General features: G+C 47.6%; 2 protein-coding genes across 6 annotated transcripts; both read left to right on the top strand.

Moving 5' to 3' along the window:
* The first annotated feature begins 2,242 nt into the window (after positions 1-2,242).
* Positions 2,243-11,750, top strand: LOC149342646 (uncharacterized). Of its 5 annotated transcripts, XM_089545092.1 has the most exons (6): positions 2,243-3,307; positions 4,528-4,792; positions 6,148-6,333; positions 6,733-6,790; positions 7,573-8,004; positions 11,337-11,750. In XM_089545092.1, the coding sequence occupies exons 1-3, from the start codon at positions 2,979-2,981 to the stop codon at positions 6,274-6,276; spliced, it is 723 nt and encodes a 240-aa protein (XP_089401218.1). In that variant the 5' UTR covers positions 2,243-2,978; the 3' UTR covers positions 6,277-6,333; positions 6,733-6,790; positions 7,573-8,004; positions 11,337-11,750. The 5 variants fall into 5 exon arrangements, with proteins under 5 accessions (XP_089401218.1, XP_089401220.1, XP_089401217.1 ...); XM_089545094.1 differs by lacking the exon at positions 6,148-6,333; XM_089545091.1 differs by lacking the exon at positions 6,733-6,790.
* Positions 11,751-16,380: 4,630 nt separating this feature from the next.
* Positions 16,381-20,970, top strand: LOC149342645 (uncharacterized). The gene is made up of 2 exons (XM_089545096.1): positions 16,381-16,505; positions 17,729-20,970. Exon 2 carries the CDS (start codon positions 17,790-17,792, stop codon positions 18,078-18,080), a length of 291 nt encoding a protein of 96 aa, XP_089401222.1. The 5' UTR covers positions 16,381-16,505; positions 17,729-17,789; the 3' UTR covers positions 18,081-20,970.
* Positions 20,971-21,378: the final 408 nt, after the last annotated feature.

Below are 21,378 nucleotides of genomic sequence, written 5' to 3'. Positions count from 1 at the left end.
TATTATCACCGAAGTCTGTGGCAAAAAAAAAAAAAGACGCCCAGGCTTAGCTTGGTTAAGCCAAGAATGCGTTGCATATTGCGCGGTCTTTTTGCGCAAGGTATTGCTTGGCGGCACTCGATTTTCTCAGCAGCTTTTCCTCCGTGACGTATGGACAAATGGATGGATGGATAAGAGCGCCCCCTTTGAAACGGAGCGGTGGCAACCGCCACCATGATCACCTTTTTTTCATTTTTTTTGCTTTTTCCTTTGTTTATTTTTTTTCTGTGTTTGCAATTCTCACCAAGAATCGCCATCATCTTTGCCTACGGTTTTTCCTCCGGCTGTCGTGACGTCACGTCAGTTTGTTTGGTGGCTGCCCGGCCGCGCCCAAGGGCTGAACTGAGCGATTGCAATATGCTACGCATAAAAAGTAAAATCTGGGCATTCAATTTCTCTGCACATTATTTTTTTCTTAATTATTTTTGTTCTTTCGTCCGATTGTTCTAATTTCATCTGGTAGATTCATCTGCTAGAATGTGAATTCACAACTTTTCCTTCTCCGTATTTTTTGTTTTGTACAAATTCTAGCTCTGCGTCCCAAAACTTTAAATATACTCCATTCCCTGTACATGAGTGCGTTTGCATCCGCTATGCACCCTGGCCAATCCCCCGCCGTAGGTATGTGCCATTCAGCCCAACGTTACTAGAACCAACGTTGATTCAGCCTCAGGACATCATCATCATCGTCGGCAGCTCGAGCAGCGCGTTCTTCTCGCGGCCAGGCACCACATTCCTCGCGCGTTCGTCTCCTGCACTGCAGTCTGCCTTTTGATTGCTCCCGCGTCTGTCCACGACGATCTACGCCAAGTAAGAGGATCTTTTTATTCGCAGTCTGATCAAGCTCTTGGCAGCGTACTCGGATGACGAGTTTCTCCGGAGCATGCAGACAGCGACCGGTGCAGTGTTAGGCATTGATCAAAGCGCGGCTGGAACCCATTCGAAGGTGATCAGTAGCGAGATGTTGGAGCTAGGCCCCAAAGATGGTACCTTGATTTGCCCGTAATGGTTACGATACAGAATAGAGCAAGTAGAACGTGAATGACAGTAAGGTGTATAAACACAGTTTTGGATTCAAAACAAGCTAGCAGGGAGCACTTCAACTCTGCCAGGTTAAGCCCCAAGCGATCACCGTTAAGCATCAGTTCGCTACACGGGAACGTGAACTCAGCTTCAAACTGTGGAAGCCTTTCAGCACCTGTAGTTCTTTTCGCCACTGACGAGAAAACAATGCGTAATATTGATCTACCACATGACGAAGGACCATTTACAGTAAAGCGTAGTCATCCTCAATGAGCAACATTGAAGGAATTAATTCAATGCTTTCAGGCCTGTCCTGTTTGGTCACAAGGCTGTTGCAACATATCGTGTCCAGCGCTCCAACAAGCTGCTGCTTATCTGATTCACCCCTGCCTGCCACGTGGCTTCTTGGTAAGTATAAATCTGAATATCGTCTCTATGATTTCTCTCTTATCACAACAATCCCTGTTTATTTCCGGAGCCCTCCACTACGGCGTCTCTCATAGCCTTAGTCGCTTTGGGACGTTAAACCCCATAAACCAACCATAAACCAACCTATTTGTCCTGCCCTGATCAACTACTTTTTTTAGTTCTTTCTTCTGCACAGTTTACTAATCCCCACCACAGTGACACCTTCCTGATGTCCTGAATAAGAGGTGAACACTCTGGAACAATGGATGAATAATTCAGGGAGACGCTTTGTTGACCTAAAGCGCGGAGAGGCGAAAGCCTTAAGCGCGGTGCTCCTGCTAGTGTCGCTGATGTATGGTTACGATGTTAAGCTTCGCCTCTGAGTGTGGAACGCGATAGCGTCTTACAACGCTGCTAGGGAGTCCACAGATCGCCGTCGCCCTTTCGGCTGTATGTCTTGCTTGTCGGTAAATTAGTTTTTCAGGGAGGGAAATGTATCTGTCTCGCTTATCTCGGTGGACACCTGAACCTCGCCTTAAGGGAAGGGAGGAAGATGGGAGTGAACGAAGACACCGCATTCACTAGACGCGCCTTTGTTCATTCTAAACCATCGAGTCCTGCTTCTGGCTTCCCTGCTAGACGGACGCAGAAATGGCTCGCTCCGGGCGAGGTGTCGCAACGGCCTTCGTTGGTCGGGATTAATCAGTGTCTGGACTACCACCTGGTTATGGCTTTCTTCAACCGTCACTGCCGGCTGACGAGGGTATGCGTTTGTGTGTTTTCTTGCACGGTGAGACCTCGAAGCGTCCGTATCGAATACAGGGCTTTCGTCAACCATTAGAAGATGCCGGCGTCCTTAAGGATGTCAGCGGCATTGGCGCTTACCAGATTGGCGCTTACCTGGTTCGTGAGGTTCCGCACCCAGGAGGCGAAGGACACTATAATTGCGGCCGGGGCCTGAGTGTGGAAGGCGGCTACTGTGCCATTATTGACCCCTGTCGAAAGGAGGTCAGGGTGAAGATTCAATGGGTGCCATTTCACGTACCCAGGGAGACCCTTCGGAAGGCCCTGAGCGAGTTTGGGGAAGTGATGGAAATTCGGCATGAGGAATGGAGTGTTCCAGGATTTGAATCGGCGGAGTCGACAACACGTGTCGCTCGAATGGTGCTTAAAGAGGGTGTCACGGCGGAGGAGCTACCGCATCTTTTCTAATTCTACGGGGGCTCCTTCCTTGTAGTTGTGCCCGGTAGGGCGCCTGTTTGTCTCCGGTGTCGCAGACGCGGGCATTTCCGCCGCGACTGCCAGACGCCTCACTGCACTAAGTACCGAGCCTTTGGTCATGTCCGTGAGGACTGCATACGTACGTACACCAATGTGATAGGGGTGGCCTCAGAGGACTGCGACGATAAATTGGACATTACGGACATCGAGGAAGCCAAAACGACGGCCCCTGATGACCGTCGAAAGAAGCGTGCGTCTGGGGTACAGGGAAGCGTTTCGACGGAAACATGAAAACTTCGAGCAAGACGCCGAACGAGCAACGAGCTTTGAGCAACGCGACTGGAACGCCGCCGATGAGTGACCAGGCGTCTGCCATGAACGCCGAAGCGGAGCCAGTCGAGGATGAAAGGGCATCACAAACTGACACCTTCAGTCCGGCTAAGCGTGCCAAGACGGTGTTGCCATCCCTTACACAACCTTACATCGAGGTCAGGTTGCAACGCCTTGAGCGCCAGTGGCTGAGAGCCACCGGGGCCAAGGGGATCTGCCTGGGTGTCGTTCTTCGTCCGCGCCTCCCGTGCACAGCGCAAGGAGCGCTGATTAATCGCCCCAGAGGGTAAGGCGTACGCCTGGTAAGGGACTTGTACCTTTTCGTGCTCAGGATTTTCAGCATGGCTTGTGTTCTGTCAAATTTAAAATGCGGCACGTTAAACGTGCGTGGACTAGCAGCTAGGCGTAAACAATGCCAGCTAAGGCGTCTACTCTATGAGAAAGACCTAGGCATTAAAGGCGTCCGCCTTAAAAATGTCACCCATAATTTTCTTCCTTTCCATGCCACAGGAGCAACTACCGTGCACACCATTTACCTTTACACTTTAGCGTTTCATCAACAAGCAGCAAGCTCTGAACTAGAACACTATACCCCTTTCCCTCCATTTATCACACATTCATTTCGAATTCCTGTTATATACATCAGAATGCAAACATTGATTTTAAGGCGGAAGCCTTTAATGCCTCATCGTTGTAAGGAGGAGTTGTCGACTGAAATGTCACGCTTTTCAATTGGTCGAAATGGTCGTAACGTCACAGTGCGCGAATTTCAAACGGGGCCAGTTGTACTTTGGCTAGTAACCATGCAACCAATTAAAGGGATGGTTTCGTGATGCTCTAAGTAGGTGGGACTGAGGTTAGTTAATTGCTGAGCTGATCAAGTAGCCTAATTAACCTTTCCAGTCAGACCAGATAAATAAAACCGAGTAGGAAATTGGTCGTGTTGGGGAATATAACCAGGGCCTCCGGAGTGCGAGACGAGCCCGCAACCACTACGCCATGCCAGCTCGATGGTTTGGAATGAACAAAGGCGTGTCTAGTAAATACAGTGCCTTCGTTCACCGAAAGACGCGGGTTCGATCCCGGCCGCGGCAGCTGAAGTTCGATGGAGGCGAAATTCTAGAGGCCCGTGTACTGTGCGATGTCAGTGCACGTGAAAGAAACCCAGGTGGTCGAAATTTCCGGAGTCCTTCACTACGGCGTCCCTCATAGCTTGAGTCGCTTTGGGACGTTAAACCCTAATAAACCAAACCAAAACTCCCATCTTCCTCCCTTCCCACTACGGCGAGGTGCAGGTGTCATCCGAGATATGCGAGGCAGGTACATTTCCCTTCTTCAATAGACAAGCAAGGCGTAGAGCCGAACGGGCGATGGCGTTCTGTGGACTTCCTGGCAGCGTTCCACTCTTGGAGGCGAAGCTTAACATCTTAATAAAGTGCCCCCCTGAATTTTGTCGGCACGCGGTTCTTGTGGCAAATAATATCTGACCTTTTCTTATATTTCCAGGCAAACTGAAGCCATCACCGTGAGCGACCGTTTCGATGCAACCGCGGACCACACGTGGACCATGCAAGAGCTGGTCCAGCGTCAGCTTACCACACCTGAAGCCAACAACGAGGGCTGCGAGAAAGGTCAGCGACCCAAGTTCGTCGACACGCTGCCAAAGATGGTCACCCCCGAAGCTCAACGCAGCCACTGCCACCTGCAAGACGAGCACGCCACGCTGCTCTGTCCCTGCTCACGGCCCAGCACTGCCGACGCCACGATGCAGGTGTGTGACACGCACGCCACGAATTCGAAGTTCTTTCTGCGGCTTTTCCGTGGCTCCCCCATTGCCATGTTTTTTTGATGTGCCTGAACAGAGCTAATGCGCGATACAATTGTGACCATACGAAAAATCTAGAACTGTCCTTCTTACCTCGGTGGACACCCGAATTGCGCCGTAAGGATGTGGTAAAGGAGAGGTTGAAAGCAGGCAGGAAGAAAGAAGTGCCGTTGTGGAGGTCTCCGGAATAATTTCGACCATCTGTGTATCTTTAATATGCAATGACTTCGCACAGCACACGGGCACTTTTCGCCTTTGGCCTCCGTCGAAACGAGGCCGCCGCGGTCGGGTTCGAACCCGGGTACTCCGGCTCAGTAGCCGAGTGCTTTAACCACTCAGCCACCGCGGCGGGTATGACCATATGGAGCCAGTTCATTCTCACTAGCTCGCAGTCAGCGGTGAATTTCGTTGGGTGAGGAAAGGGGGATATTGGGGGAATAGGCACATCTTCTTCTACACTCTTGGTGTTATTCGTTACGATTTCTTTGGGAATAGGGACTTCAGGGTTTTCCGCCTTGCCTTAACATTGGCGTCCGATCACAGTAAGTGATGCCTCAATGAAGAAGAGTTGTCATAAAAAGCAAAGGGAGTGTGTTGGCGTTCGTCCTTAGACCGCTCAAAATCAGTCCCTGCTTTCGAAGCAAGGTAGTGTCATAAGATCTACCCAACCGACTACTACTCATCAACTCAGAAGCCTAGATCTACCCAGACGCCTTGTATTGATACGAAGTTATGAAGAAAATTGGATCGATAAGATTAAGTTTAACCGTCCGCAGTCACAGAAAATTTATGAAGGAGGGTGCGTACGCATCTCACCGCTACCTGTTCTTTTTGCCTGCAAACTTCGGTCTCTAATGCTCTGCTTAGCGTCTTCCGCGGATCACGTCCAGCATTTTTCGCCTTGTTTTCGCGCGACAGCGTTATGGGCCTCGTGTCGCAGAAAATCCAGTGTCTTCGTTGGCTTCGTCGGCTGTGAGCGGAAAATCCCAGATGCATTTATAAATAAAACCGAGTAGAAAATTGGTCGTGTTGGGGAATCGAACAAGGGCCTTCGGACTGCGAGACGAGCACACCAACCACTCTGGAACACCAGCACGATGATTTAGAGTGAAAAAAGACAAGAGTGAACAAAGGCGCGTCTAGTGATTACGAGCTGCCGGGGTGGCTCAGTGCTAATGGTGCTCGGCAGCTGACCCCATATACTCGCGTTCGATCTCGTCCGCGGCGGTCATATTTCGGTGGAGGCAAAATTCTAGAGGCCCGTGTACTGTGCGATTTCAGTGCACTTTAAAGAACCCCAGGCGGTGGAAATATCCGGAGGACCTTGTCAAGGTCTCAGACAAGTTGCCCATGCAAGTGACGGTGCCTGCGAAAGAGATGGTGTTGTGCCTGGCCCTGATGCCCGACCTGGCCGCACCTTTGGTCCCTGAGGAGAACGCGCTGCACAATGAAGCCACGAAATTCAGTGGCCAAAGCAAGGCTCATCAGTAAGTGTGGGGCAGCCAGTGCCAAGGAAATATGACCTAGTCTGTGTGTTTTGTGTTTTAAGGGCGAGACCTCTGTTATACATACTTACCTTTCTTTGTGAACCAATTCACATCTAATTTTCTCTGTTCGTACATTTCCATATGATGATTCCTAAACTGTGAACGTTCCAAAACTGCAGCTGTTTTTCTCCTTTAGCGAACAGTTCTAGATGGGTCATGAAAAATATGTTTTGTTTCGAAGAAGCATGGCCAGACTTTTCTTTGCCTCTGGGAACCGCAGTTTCGTTCGACATGAACTCCCCTTCCTTTTCCAACCTGTTGACACACGAACCTCTCTCCCCTTCCCAATCTGTTGTCACATTCGTTTGCTGCGTCACAGTTTAACATCTTTCCTTGCAGGCTAGGAGCCAGAGAGGTGACGCCATCAGTGGTTTTGAGAATGAAGCTCAACCTTCAGGTTTGCTCACGAGGTGCAGGGTTTCAAGGGTTTGTCGGGGATATTCGCAGCAGTGCACAGAAGTGCATCTTTGCATAAACAACGTCCAACAGCTCCACTGTGATACAAATGCAACATTAGATATCAAAGGGGATTTGGGAAAGTTTAGAGAGTCAATAGTGCCTGTAACTTTCTGGCTTGTTGATTAGCCACTTCTGAGGGCGATTGTACCAATGAGTGTTCGTGTCGTCTGGTGACATTGAACTGCTTGGCTACAGTTGCTACTGCATTCGTATTAATTGGACGGGCACATAAAAATGTTCAGAACATCCAAATTTTACATTGAGTGCTACATGCTCCTTGCTAAGAAAATTCCAAGGCCAGGCACTTCGTCATACTGAAATTTTACCACTTGTGATCATACCAGCAGGATCTTATAGTGGTATTTTTTTTTTGGCCCACCAGGTACATACCTCTTATGAAACTAGTTTCAAGTTACATTGAACTGTAAGTGTCAACTTAACCTGAAACATGTAAGTGTGCGCTGGATTACCTCCCCCTAGTTTGTACAGCGGTACCAACTGTAGCTCCAAAGGGTAAGTGATTGGAAGAGAAGCCACTGTTCTTGGAGAGCCTAGCTATCCCTCTGATGTTTCTCTTTCAGAACTACCTGTCATTTAAAGGAATTGTGAATTTTGACTGTCTTGCTGTCACATGTTCAAATTCTGGTCATTTTTTCACACTTTACAAAAAAAAATATTTAAAATGTTCATCATTCCTGGTCACCTGTGTTTACTGTGCAGGGTGACTCCTGGAGATTACGTGGCTTCTAAATCAACGGAAGATGGGCATTGGTACCGTCTTTATGTGACTGAGAAGACTGCCGACAAGCACATCGTGCGCTATCTGGATTACGGCAATGATGAGGACAACACAGCCAATTTTCTGATGGCAGCGAAACACATTGAGGTTCCAGCGGCAGCAGTGCGTCTTCTTACGTCAGACGGCACATCCTTCAGATTGGGGCAGCTGCTTTTGTTCACAGTCTCACCATGCAAGGAATCCTTCAAAATGCATTGTGAATCACTCCTGGATAAAACAGACCCGAGTGCGGACACGGCGCTGTTCCTGACAAGGAGACGCACGGAGAATGAGACCGGGAAAGGGCCATGCAGATAGGAAGAGCCAACTCGAGGGAGCGGAAGGAGAGGAAAGCCGAAGCAGCCGCGACAAAGGTGAGATATGCTACTGGGTGGAAATGTCTGCTGTGCATTCGCGCAAAGGGCATCCTTCCTATCTTCATTTCCTTTTATTTGTCTGGTAATTGCCAAAGTGTATGCCGCCCCGGTGACTCAGTGGTTATAGTGCTCCGCTGCTGACCCAAAAGACGCGCGTCGATCCCTGTCGCGGCGGTTGAATTTCTTTGGCGGAGAAATTCTGGAGGCCCGTGCACTGTGCGATGTCAGTGCATGTTAAAGAAACCCAGGTAGTCGAAATTTCCGGAGCCCTCCACTACGGCGTCTCTCATAGCCTTAGTTGCTTTGGGACGTTAAACCCCATAAGCCAAACAAAACAATTTTTTCCAGTGAAAGTATTGGGTAGTCTGATGCTTCCGTGCTTTCTTCTCCAACAGCCGCGTTGAATCTTGTTCGTTCATTCCAGCACAAAAGAAATGCACGGTGGCTCATGTTGCGAACTCGCCTCAGCGCACCTATCGCTTCCGGAAGGTGCATTTTGAAACTCATGCTCAAGTTAAGGCATTTCTGGTGTCACTACTCTTTCAATGATAAAGCTGCCAACTATCATACCTATATTGGACCGACCTCATATTCAAGTTGGCTTTGCCACAATGTGCTGTGCCCTAATCATGGCATCACTGGTCATCAGTGAAACGAGGATAAACCGCTAATTGTGCATTGCTGCTTCTGCAGCTGCTTCGCTGGTGCATATAGTTTTGTTACGAGAACGCTGCGAACATATTCCTGAGCTTGCTGCTGGTGAGACAATCGTGTTTCACCCAAAAACAAAAGAGCCTTTGCTTAAGCCACGCTGTTTTAGCTTTAATAGTTCGATTGCTCGTGTTTGTACTCACTTGCCTGCTGTTGGGTGTCGATGGCAGTAAACTGGTGCCATAATGTGGTTTTTTTATGAGTTAAACCCACCAAAAACCACAAGCAAATAACAGCATTTCAGCAACTAATTACAGCTGTGGATGGATTTCGCAGGCTTGCTTGGACATGAAAAATGGCCGGATAATTGAATGGTCCAAAAAATATGTTTTGTGGTTTTTCAGTGATGTCCAAAATTACTATTACATGTTAACGAAGTGGAAAAAATTTCTCGGTGAATGTGCTTGGTTGCCGAGTGGAATGAGATGCCTGTGATGCATATTTTATTTACAGAGGAGTCGCCAGCTCTAACTGGCTGTTGCACTATCTAGCTGTGGGGTACCAATATGCAGTGCTTATGTGCTCTCCCCATTCCTTCTTATGACCAGTTTCCCCCCCGCCTCCCCTACTGAGCCGTTGACCGGTATCACGAAAAAGACGACGGATAGCTCTATTGGCAAAGGACCAAGAGACGGTGTGGCTTAGTTTATAACTTTCTTTCCCTTTGTAATTATGCCTATTGGCAAACATCTCGAAAAAAAAAGGCCTTATTTTTTTGCTGCGTTTCGTGAGTCTTTCGGCAATTCCTAGCGAATAGGAACCCTGAGTTATAAAATGGACGCACGCGAAGGAGGGGAACAGTCTCGAAAGGAAAGGCATGGACTCATCTCGGCGATAGCCTACATAGCTAAATGGCCGCTTCACGAAAGCCGGTACTCGTACGTCGAAGTGTGTTTTACTTACATGCATTAGCTTTACAAGTTAGCCCGTGACACACACACAAACACAAGCCCCTTGTTTTTTCCACATGACTTGCCGCTTGCCTTAAAGTTTCTTTGGAATATATTAATCGGGAATTTTCTCTCTGCTATAACACTGAAAGCCTTGTGAGCAAGCACCTTTTTATGCATATGGATTGCAGTGTCTTATATGAAAGCAGGTCGTATGCAGTTAAACAGCGTGGTGTATGTGGCAAATAAGACACATCGACGCGAGTTTAAGCAGCTGCCAGTTCTTTCGCTTTGCCGATTTAATATACGTTCGGACACTGATCCCGTAAAGCTCCACTGTTCTTTTATAAGGCTATTTTACCGGCGCGCTGTTTACTGCCTTTTTACTGCCTTTTTATTGCGAAAGCAATACTGCGCTAGGTTTTGAGCCTTCAGCGTCTTCCCAGCGGATCCACGTTTGAAAGCTTCACCTCGTTCGACCTAAAAAATAAAAAATAAAAATAAAAGACAAAAATTTAAACACAGAAATAAAAAATACCGAAAAAAAAACTGAGCATGGTGGCAATTGCCACCAGCCCGTTTCAGAGGGAGCGCTCCTATCCATCCATCCAGCGGTTATCCGCAGCCTCGGCCGCGGCTTTGGCCGCGTAGCTCGGAGCTTCTAGACAATCATTCGTTGGCGTCAGCCGCTCGTTTTGGCGATCGAGGCACGCATAAATCTCCCAGCACGTATGGGCCCTCGTGTGGGGAGTATAATTTCATGTAAAACAAATGGGCAAAACTTTGATGATAAACATAAGCTTTACTAAGAGCATTACCAAGACACACCAGCAGCCAAACCAGGCGCAGCCAGGGCTATTGCTTTCTCAACTTGCGGGGCTTAACCAAGCTATGCCTCTGCCAATTTTATTTCTCCTATGCCATTTTCCTTGCGCTCTTATTCGCTGATTCCCTCCCACCTCACCGATCTTTTGTGTTGCTGTGATGAATGCTATTTTGTCATTTGCTGTTCCGACTTGAACTTTTTTTTTATGTGGCACTTATCTTGCTTTATGGCTAAAGAAAATTAAAAATTATGCAGCAGAAATAAGTGAATGGTAACAAAATGGAGCCGAACACACAAAACAACTTGCGCCTGATATAGACACACACACTGAAGTCCTTACGTGCATTCAGCATCGACGAATATTTAAATTTGTTTGCCTGTTACTTGGGCTGGTTACAAATGATATGATATGCGCTATATTGAACAAAGCGGCCGAAACAAGTTTTAAATGAGGCGTAATCCGAAGATCCCTGTGTGTTCTACGATTTTAGGGCACTTCAGTGAATCCTAACCCTGAACCTAGTCACGAACCCTTTTCCACGGCGTCCCTCATAACCCACTCGCAATATCGCATAAGCGCAACTCAGCTTACTATACGGCGCGTAAACGCTTTTATTGCGGCTGCACGATATAACCTCCAGAAACGTTGTATCCTGAGAAATTAGTCATTATTACTAGAATGAGTAATCCCGTGGTAAGCGCTGGTGTTCTATGCTCGGAAAATTTCACCTATGTTAGGCTGCCAACAATACTCGTTGTTGTTTTTAATAATATTAATAATAATAATAATAATAATAATAATAATAATAATAATAATAATAATAATAATAATAATAATAATAGACTTATTCTACCTGTGTATAAGAAACCATTAACTCTGTGCATCCCTATTTTTCTCACAGGTGATCACCGTACCGTGCATGACCATCTCGTGTACTCACAGCTTGCAGCCTAAGTGAAGAATACAAGCCGGTGCTTGCTTCGCCTCCCGCCACGACAATTCAGCGGCCGCATCCTTCATATGCAACTTCTTCGATATTTTTTATATTTAGTTCTTGCAGTATGGCAGTGAAAGCTTATAGACTTCCGCTTTGATATTACGGCGGTTTGAAACATAGATATTCCTCTTATAGTAGCTAATTTGCTTCTTTATTGTGTTATTATACTTTAGGAAAGCATTACGACTCTAGAGACGCTTGTTTGTTCTTTTCAGGCGTCCATTTCGTTTATATATTTCGCAGTTAATTTTTTTAATATTCTTCAACAAGTAGGACGGCGAGAAATAAAATTGTCATCCATGGGCCTTGGTGTTGCGGCGTAGTTGTTTTTATTGCAAGAGTAAATGCCTACACTTGAGTTCTCACTCCTATAGCGTCTTGGATGGTTTTTTTGACCGGAATGTTATACTCGAGAGGTCGAGAAAATTGCGACAGCAATTGGCGTGGAATGCGCAATGCGAGCTGATAATGCTGTTCTAATGGTGTGTCGTTAGCCAAAAAAGACATCGTCTTTTCTGTCTGCCCGACAGACACTACCATACACTACAAAAGAAGAGCCACTGTCAGGTGGATTTTCGGTTTTTTCAATCTCCTAGTTTCCAGATCCTTGTTCCAGTTAACGATGTTTGCCGCTTGCGGCCGTAGTTACAGCATAAAGCTGGCTTCCAAGAGCGTCTTATTGAGAACACGCATATGTTTGTTGATCTCATTATAATAATTTAACGTGTTCTGAAAAAGCATTTTTCGCCATTACTCGTCACTTTGTTTTTTTCATCAGCGCCATGCAGTGCTCAACACTGCAACCTATATTAAAAAAATCTCTACCTCTCCCGTAACCGGCAGTAGAGTAAGCATGAAATGTTTACGGGCATAATTAACACGAAGCGTACGCGGACACGAGGAGACGCAGGCCTGACAAGAATGTACTACATGCAACGCGTTCGAAACTGTCTAAAAAACGTAGAGGCGAAAGCGTTTTCCGCACCACTTTGCCTATGTGACACTGGTGCCGTTACCACTGAATTACGAATTACAGTGCCGTTACCACTGAATTGGAGCTTAGTTCGAGCAGCCCGATCATATTGTCAATTGATGCCACCATTCTTAGTTACAGCCCTAGGTCTGTTTTTACCTCCATTCAAATTTTTTTTACAGGAGTATAGTCGGTTACCTAGCTAATATTTTTTCTCATCATTTCAATCTTTTTTTCTGTTACCATTATTATTATCTTTATTTATTTATTTATTTTTCAACTTCCTCTGCCACAGATCTCGCAGAGTCCATCTCCTGCGTGCGTTATGCATTTCCCGTTTATTTCTGGTCTTTCTGCCTTTTGTTGACTTTTCTCTTCCGCAGCATTCTGTTATTTCTATTCATTACTTTATTTATTTTACCAAGATAACAAAAAAAAGCATCACAAAAACCCTCCATGCACCCCTGTTCTTTACCGATCCCCCTGTGTGGGTATGCGCCATTCTAGAAGGTGAAACACAACAACAACGATGGCATTAGTGGGCGTTTGCTTCACACCCTATTTCCCTTAAAACTGCAGCTACTAGAAAGTACTTTTGTAACGTCATACAATAGAAGGCCCCAATCTCTACAGAGGCTATAATTTCGCGTCGTAAATTGAGGAGTTGCGCGCTTTTAAGGCGAAAGCCTTTAATGCCTTATACTGTCGTTAGCAGACGCGTCGGCAGGAGTGTCGACAGACGCGTCAGCAGCCGTGTCGACAGAAGAGTCGGCAGGAGTGTCGACAGACGCGTCGGCAGCCGTGTCGACAGACGCGTCGGCAGATTCGTCCGCCTTTCGACGTCACTGCTTAAAAGGCTCAAGGTTCCAGCATGAATAAAGGTGCATCTAGTGAATGCATGGGCTTCATAAATAAAATAAAAAGTAAATTCAAGAAAAGGAAAATAAAAATAAGAAAATAAACAAAAATAAGAACAAAATAAAAATAAGACGTGGAAATAAAAATAAAAAAACAATAAAATTAAGAACAGGAGCAAAAAATGGAACAATATGAAAAATAAAAATGTAAATAAAAACAAACAGTGGCCAGGAAACGCATTCGCCTTGCAGCACTTTAGAGAGCCAAAGTGCCCCCTGAATTTTTCTTATTCTCTGATCTTTATCATTTTCTTCCATAGCATTGTTACGCGAAATAGAGCTCGAACATGTTTTTTGAATTCCAAGTTTTCCCGCGCTCAATAGCGTGTATATTATCACCGAAGTCTGTGGCAAAAAAAAAGTAAAATCTGGGCATTCAATTTCTCTCCATATTATTTTTTCTTAATTATTTTTGTTCTTTCGTCCCATTGTTCCAATTTCATCTGGTAGATTCATCTGCTAGAATGTGAATTCACAACTTTTCCTTCTCCGTATTTTTTGTCTTGTACAAATACTAGCTCTGCGTCCCAAAATTTTAAATATACTCCATTCCCTGTACATGAGTGCGTTTGTATCCGCTATGCACCCTGGCCAATCCCCCGCCGTGGGTATGTGCCATTCAGCCCAACGTTACTAGAACCAACGTTGATTCAGCCTGACATCATCATTATCATCATCATCGTCGGCAGCTCGAGCAGCGCGTTCTTCTCGCGGCCAGGCACCACGTACCTCGCGCGTTCGTCTCCTGCACTGCAGTTTGCCTTTTGTTTGCTCCCGCGTCTGTCCACGACGATCTACGCCAAGTAAGAGTATCTTTTTATTCACAGTCTGATCAAGCTCTTGGCAGCGTACTCGATGACGAGTTTCTCCGGAGCATGCAGACAGCGACCGGTTCGGTGTGAGGCATTGATCAACGAGCGGCTGGAATCCATTCGAAGGTGATCAGTAGCGAGATGTTGGAGCTAGGCCACAAAGATGGTACCGTGATTTGCCCGTAATGGTTACAATACAGGATAGAGCAAGTAGAACGTGAATGGCAGTAATGTGTATAAACACAGTTTTGGATTCAAAACAAGCTAGCAGGGAGCACTTCAACTCTTGCCAGGTTAAGCCCCAAGCGATCACCGTTAAGCATCAGTGCGCTAAACGGGAACGTGAACTCAGCTTCAAACTGTTTAAGCATTTCAGCACCTGTAGTTCTTTTCGCCACTGACGAGACAACAATGCGTAATATTGATCTACCACATGACGAAGGATCATTTACAGTAAAGCCTAGTCGTCCTCAATGAGCAACATTGAAGGAATTATTTCAATGCTTTCAGGCCAGTCCTGTTTGGTCACAAGGCTGTTGCAACATATCAAGGTGTCTAGCGCTCCAACAAGCTGCTGCTTATCTGATTCACCCCTGCCTGCCACGTGGCTTCTTGGTAGGTATAAATCTGAATATCGTCTCTTTTCTTTCTCTCCTATCACAACAATCCCCGTTTTATTTGTCCTGCCCTGATAACTATTTTTTTTAGTTCTTTCTTCTGCACAGTTTACTAATCCTCACCACAGTGACACCTTCCTGATGTCCTGAATAAGAGGTGAACACTCTGGAATAATGGATGAATTATTCATTCAGGCGATTTGTTGACCTAAAGAGCGGTGAGGCGAAAGCCTTAAGCGCGGTGCTCCTGCTAGTTTGGTTGATGTATGGTTACGATGTTAAGCTTCGACTCTGAGTGTGGAACGCGATAGCGTCTTGCAACGCTGCTAGGGAGTCCACTGATCGCCGTCGCCCTTTCGGCTGTGTGTCTTGCTTGTCGGTAAATTAGTTTTTCAGGGAAGGAAATGTATCTGTCTCGCATATCTCGGTGGACACCTCAACCTCGCCTTAAGGGAAGAGAGGAAGATGGGAGTGAACGAAGACACCGCATTCACTAGACGCGCCTTTGTTCATTCCAAACCATCGAGTCCTGCTTATGGCTGCTCTGCTAGATGGACGCAGAAATGGCTCGCTCCAGGCGAGGTGTCGCAACGGCCTTTGTTGGTCGGGATGAATCGGTGTCTGGACCACCTCCTGGTTATCGCTTTCTGCTACCGTCACTGCCGGCTGACGAAGGTATGCGTTTGTGTGTTTTCTTGCACGGTGATACCTCGAAGCGTCCGTATCGAATAGAGGGCTTTCGTCAACCATTAGAAGATGCCGGCGTCCTTAAGGATGTCAGCGGCATTGGCGCTTACAAGATTGGTGCTTACCTGGCTCAGGAGGCGAAGGACACTATAATTGCGGCCGGGGGCCTGAGTGTGAAAGGCGGCTACTGTGCCATTATTGACCCCTGTCGAAAGTAGATCAGGGTGAAGATTCAATGGGTGCCATTTCACGTACCCAGTGAGACCCTTCGGAAGGCCCTGAGCGAGTTTGGGGAAGTGATGGAAATTCGGCGTGAGCAATGGAGTGTTCCAGGATTTGAATCGGTGGAGTCGACGACACGTGTTGCTCGAATGGTGCTAAAAGAGGGTGTCATGGCGGAGGAGCTACCGCATCTTTTCTAATTCTATGGGGGCTCCGTCCTTGTGGTTGTGCCCTGTAGGGCGCCTGTTTGTCTCCGGTGTCGCAGACGCGGGCATATCCGCCGAGACTGCAAGACGCCTCACTGCACTAAGTACCGAGCCTTTGGTCATGTCCGTGAGGACTGCATACGTACGTACACCAATGTGATAGGGGCGGCCTCAGAGGACTGTGACGATAAAGAGGACATATGGACATCGAGGAAGCCAAAACAACGGCCCCTGATGACCGTCGAAAGAAGAGTGCGTCTGGGGTACAGGGAAGCGTTTCGACGGAAACAAGAAAACTTCGAGCAAGACGCCGAACGAGCAACGAGCTTTGAGCAACGCGACTGGAACGCCGCCGATGAGTGACCAGGCGTCTGCGATGAACGCCGAAGCGGAGCCAGTCGAGGACGAAAGGGCATCACAAGTCGACACCTTCGGTCCGGCTAAGCGTGCCAAGACGGTGTTGCCATCCCCTTCACAACCTTCCACCGAGGTCAGGTTGCAACGCCTTGAGCGCCAGTGGCTCGGAGCAACAGGGGCCAAGGGGACCTGCCCGAGTGTTGTTCTTCGTCCGCGCCTCCCGTGCACAGCGCAAGGAGCGCTGATTAATCGCCCCTTCTCAGAAAGTAAGGCGTACGCCTGGTGAGGGACCTGTACCTTTTCGTGCTCAGGATTTTCAGCATGGCTTGTGTTCCGTCAAATTTAAAATGCGGCACGTTAAACGTGCGTGGACTAGCAGCTAGGCGTAAACAATGCCAGCGAAGGCGTCTACTCTATGAGAAAGACCTAAGCATTAAAGGCGTCCGCCTTAAAAATGTCACCCACAATTTTCTTCCTTTCCATGCCACAGGAGCAACTACCGTGCACAACATTTACCTTTGCACTTTAACGTTTCATCAACAAGCAGAAAGCTCTGAACTAGAACACTATATCCCTTTCCCTCCGTTTATCACATATTCATTTCGAATTCCTGTTATATCCATCAGAGTGCAAACATTGTATTTAAGGCGGAAGCCTTTGATGCCTCATTGTTGTAAGGAGGAGTTGTCGACTGAAATGTCACGCTCTTCAATTGGTCGAAATGGTCGTAACGTCACAGTGCGCGAATTTCAAACGGGGCCAATTTTACTTTGGCTAGTACCCATGCATCCAATTAAAGGCATGGTTTCGTGATGCTCCAAGTAGGTGGGACTGAGGTTAGTTAATTGCTGAGCTGATCAAGTAGCCTAATTAACCTTTCCAGTAAGACCAGATAAATAAAACCGAGTAGATAATTGGTCGTGTTGGGGAATATAACCAGGGCCTCCGGAGTGCGAGACGAGCCCGCAACCACTCCGCCATGCCAGCTCGATGGTTTGGAATGAACAAAGGCGTGTCTAGTAAATACAGTGCCTTGATTCACCGAAAGACGGGGGTTCGATCCCGGCCGCGGCGGCTGAATTTCGATGGAGGCGACATTCTAGAGGCCTGTGTACTGTGCGATGTCAGTGCACGTGAAAGAACCCCAGGTGGTCGAAATTTCGCGAGTCCTTCACTACGGCGTCCCTCATAGCTTGAGTCGCTTTGGGACGTTAAACCCTAATAAACCAAACCAAAACTCCCATCTTCCTCCCTTCCCGTTACGGCGAGGTGCAGGTGTCAACCGAGATATGCGAGGCAGGTACATTTCCTTTCCTCAAAAGTCAAGCAAGGCGTAGAGCCGAACGGGCGATGGCGTTCTGTGGACTTCCTGGCAGCGTTTAAAAAACTCTGCCGCGTTCCACTCTTAGAGGCGAAGCTTAACAGCTTAACAAAGTGCCCCCCTGAATTTTGTCGGCACGCGGTTCTTGTGGCAAATAATATCTGACCTTTTCTTATATTTCCAGGCAAGCTGAAGCCATCACCGTCAGCGACCGTTTCGATGCAACCGCGGACCACACGCGGGCCATGCAAGAGCTGGTCCAGCGTGAGCTTACCATACCTGATGCCAACAACGAGGGCTGCGAAAAAAGTCAGCGACCCAAGTTCGTCGACACGCTGCCCAAGATGGTCACCCCCGAAGCTCAACGCAGCCACTGCCACCTGCAAGACGAGCACGCCACGTTGCTCTGTTCCTGCTCACGGCCCAGCACTGCCGACGCAACGATGCAGGTGTGTGACACGCACGCCACGAATTCGAAGTTCTTTCTGCGGCTTTTCCGTGGCTCCCCCATTGCCATGTTTTTTAGATGTGCCTGAACAGAGCTGATGCGCGATACATGGGTGACCATACGAAAAATCAAAAACTGTCCTTCTTATCTCGGTGAACACCCGAACTGCGCCGTAAGGATGTGGTAAAGGAGAGAGTGAAAGCAGGCAGGAAGAAAGCGGTGCCGTTGTGGAGGTCTCCGGAATAATTTCACCGCCTGAGTATCTTTAACGTGCAATGACATCGCACAGCACACGGGCACTTTTCGCCTTTGGCCTCCGTCGAAACGAGGCCGCCCGGTCGGGTTCGAACCCGGGTACTCCGGCTCAGTAGCCGAGTGCTTTAACCACTCAGCCACCGCGGCGGGTATGACCATATGGAGCCAGTTCATTCTCACTAGCTCGCAGTCAGCGGTGAATTTCGTTGGGTGAGGAAAGGGGGGTGTTGGGGGAATAGGCAAATCTTCTTCTACACTCTTGGTGCTATTCGTTGCGACTTCAGGCTGTTCCGCCTTGCCTTAACATTGGCGTCCGATCACAGTAAGTGATGCCTCAATGAAGATGAGTTGTCATGAAAAACAAAGGGCATTCGTCCTTAACCACTCAAAATAATTCCCTGCTTTCGAAGTAAGGTAGTGTCATAAGATCTACCCAACCGACTACTACTCATCAACTCAGAAGCCTAGATCTGCCCAGACGCCTTGTATTGATACCAAGTTAAGAAGAAAATTGGATCGATAAAATTAAGTTTAACCGTCCGCAGTCACAGAAAATTTATGAAGGAGGGTGCGTCCGCATCTCACCCCTACCTGTCCTTTTTGCCTGCAAATTCGGTCTCTAATGCTCTGCTTAGCGACTTCCGCGGATCACGTCAGCAGTTTACGCCTTGTTTTCGCGCGACAGCGTTATGGGCCTCGTGTCGCAGAAAATCCAGTGTCTTCGTTGGAGGCGTCGGGTGTGAGCGGAAAATCCCAGATGCATTTATAAATAAAACTGAGTAGAAAATTGGTCGTGTTGGGGAATCGAACAAGGGCCTTCGGACTGCGCGACGAGCACACTAACCACTCTGCAACGCCACCACGATGGTTTAGAGTGAACTAAGACTAGAGTGAACAAAGTCCCGTCTATTGAATACGAGCCGCCGCGGTGGCTCAGTGGTTATGATGCTCGGCAGCTGTCCCCAAATACTCGGATTCGATCCCGGCCGCGGCGGTCAAATTTCAATGGAGGCGAAATTCTAGAGGCTCGTGTACTGTGCGATGTCAGTGCACTTTAAAAAACCCCAGGCGGTGGAAATATCCAGAGGACCTTGTCAAGGTCTCAGACAAGTTGCCCATGCAAGTGACGGTGCCTACGAAAGAGATGGTGTTGTGCCTGACCCTGATGCCCGACCTGGGCACACCTTTGGTCCCTGAGGAGAACGCGCTGCACGATGAAGCCACGAAATTCGGTGGCCAAAGCAAGGCTCATCAGTAAGTGTGGGGTAGCCAGTGCCAAAGAAATATGACCTCGTCTGTGTGTTTTGTGTTTTAAGGGCGAGACCACTCTTATACATACTTACCTTTCTTTGTGAACCAATTCACACCCAATTTTCTCTGTTCGTGCATTTTCATATGATGATTCCTAAACTGTGAACGTTCCAAAACTACATCTGTTTTTCTCCTTTAGCGAACAGTTTTGAGATGAGTCATTAAAAAGTATGTTTTGTTTCGAAGAAGCATGGTCAGACTTTTGTTTGCCTTTGGGAACCCCCAACTGCGTTCCACATGAACTCCCCTTCCTTTTCTAATCTGTTGACACATGAACCCCGCTCCCCTTGCCGCCGCGGTGGCTCAGTGGCTATGGTGCTCGGCTGCTGTCCCGAAAGACGCGGGTTCGATCCCGGCCGCGGCGGCTGAATTTCTTTGGAGGAGAAATTCGAGGCCCGTGTACTGTGCGATGTCAGTGCACGATAAAGAACCCCAGGTGGTCGAAATTTCCGGAGCCCTCCACTACGGCGTCTCTCATAGCCTTAGTCGCTTTGGGACGTTAAACCCCATAAACCAAACCAACCCTCTCCCCTTCCCAATCTGTTGTCACATTCGTTTGCTGCGTCACAGTTTAACATCTTTCCTTGTAGGCTAGGAGTCAAAGAGGTGACGCCATCAGTGGTTTTGAGAATGAAGCTCAACCTGCAGGTTTGCTCACGAGGTGCATGGTTTCAAGGGTTTGTCGGGGATATTCGCAGCAGTGCACAGAAGTGCATCTTTGCATAAGCAACGTCCAACAGCTCCACTGTGATACAAATGCAACATTGGATATCAAAGGGGATTTGGAAAATTTAGAGAATCAAGAGTGCCTGTAACTTTCTGGCTTGTTGATTGGCCACTTCTCAGGGCTATTGTACCAATGAGTGTTCGTGTCGTCTGGTGACATTGAACTGCTTGGCTACAGTTGCTACTGCATTCGTATTATTTGGACGGGCACAGAAAAGTGTTCACAGCATCCAAATTTTACATTGAGTGATCCATGCTCCTTGCTAAGGGAATTCCAAGGCCAGGCACTTCGTCATACTGAAATTTTACCACTTGTGATCACATCAGCAGGATCTTATAGTGGTATTTTTAGGGGGGGCCCACCAGGTACATATCTCTTATGAAACTAGTTTCAAGTTACATTGAACTGTAAGTGTCAACTTAACCTGAAACTTGCTAGTGTGCGCTGGATTACCTCCCCCTAGTTTGTATAGCGGTGCCAACTGTAGCTCCAAAGGGTAAGTGATTGGAAGAGAAGCCACTGTTCTTGGAGAGCCTAGCTATCTCTCTGATGTTTCTCTTTCAGAAATACTTGTCATTTAAACGAATTGTGAATGTTGACTGTCTTGCTGTCATATGTACAAATTCTGGTCATTTTTTCACACTTTACAAAAAAAAATATTTAAAATGTTCATCATGCCTGGTCACCTGCGTTTACTGTGCAGGGCGACTCCTGGAGATTACGTGGCTTCTAAATCAACGGAACATGGGCATTGGTACCGTCTTTATGTGACTGAGAAGACTGCCGACAAGCACATCGTGCGCTATCTGGATTACGGCAATGACGAGGACAACACAGCCAATTTTCTGATGGCAGCGAAACGCAATGAGGTTCCAGCGGCAGCAGTGCGTCTTCTTACGTCAGACGGCACATCCTTCAGAATGGTGCAGCTGCTTTTGTTCACAGTCTCACCATGCAAGGAATCCTTCAAAATGCATTGTGAATCACTCCTAGATAAAACAGGCCCGATTGCGGACACGGCGCTGTTCCCGACAAGGAGACGCACGGAGAATGAGACCGGGAAAGGGCCATGCAGATAGGAAGAGCCAACTCG

This window comes from Amblyomma mixtum, chromosome 5 (assembly GCF_055824585.1).
Source record: "Amblyomma mixtum isolate Tamu chromosome 5, ASM5582458v1, whole genome shotgun sequence".
NCBI classification, from domain to species: Eukaryota; Metazoa; Arthropoda; class Arachnida; order Ixodida; family Ixodidae; genus Amblyomma; species Amblyomma mixtum.
Note: the sequence above shows the minus strand (reverse complement) of the source record. Positions and strands in the feature narration are given on the sequence as shown.

Bases quoted from the DNA above. Each gene is read 5' to 3' on its own strand.
- LOC149342645 (XM_089545096.1), top strand. From the start codon at position 17,790: ATGCAAGAGCTGGTCCAGCGTGAGCTTACCATACCTGATGCCAACAAC.
- LOC149342646 (XM_089545090.1), top strand. From the start codon at position 2,979: ATGAAAACTTCGAGCAAGACGCCGAACGAGCAACGAGCTTTGAGCAAC. The intron at 3,308-4,527 runs GTAAGGCGTACG...TTATATTTCCAG, and splicing joins CTGATTAATCGCCCCAGAGG to GCAAACTGAAGCCATCACCG. The intron at 4,793-6,732 runs GTGTGTGACACG...CTTTCCTTGCAG, and splicing joins CTGCCGACGCCACGATGCAG to GCTAGGAGCCAGAGAGGTGA.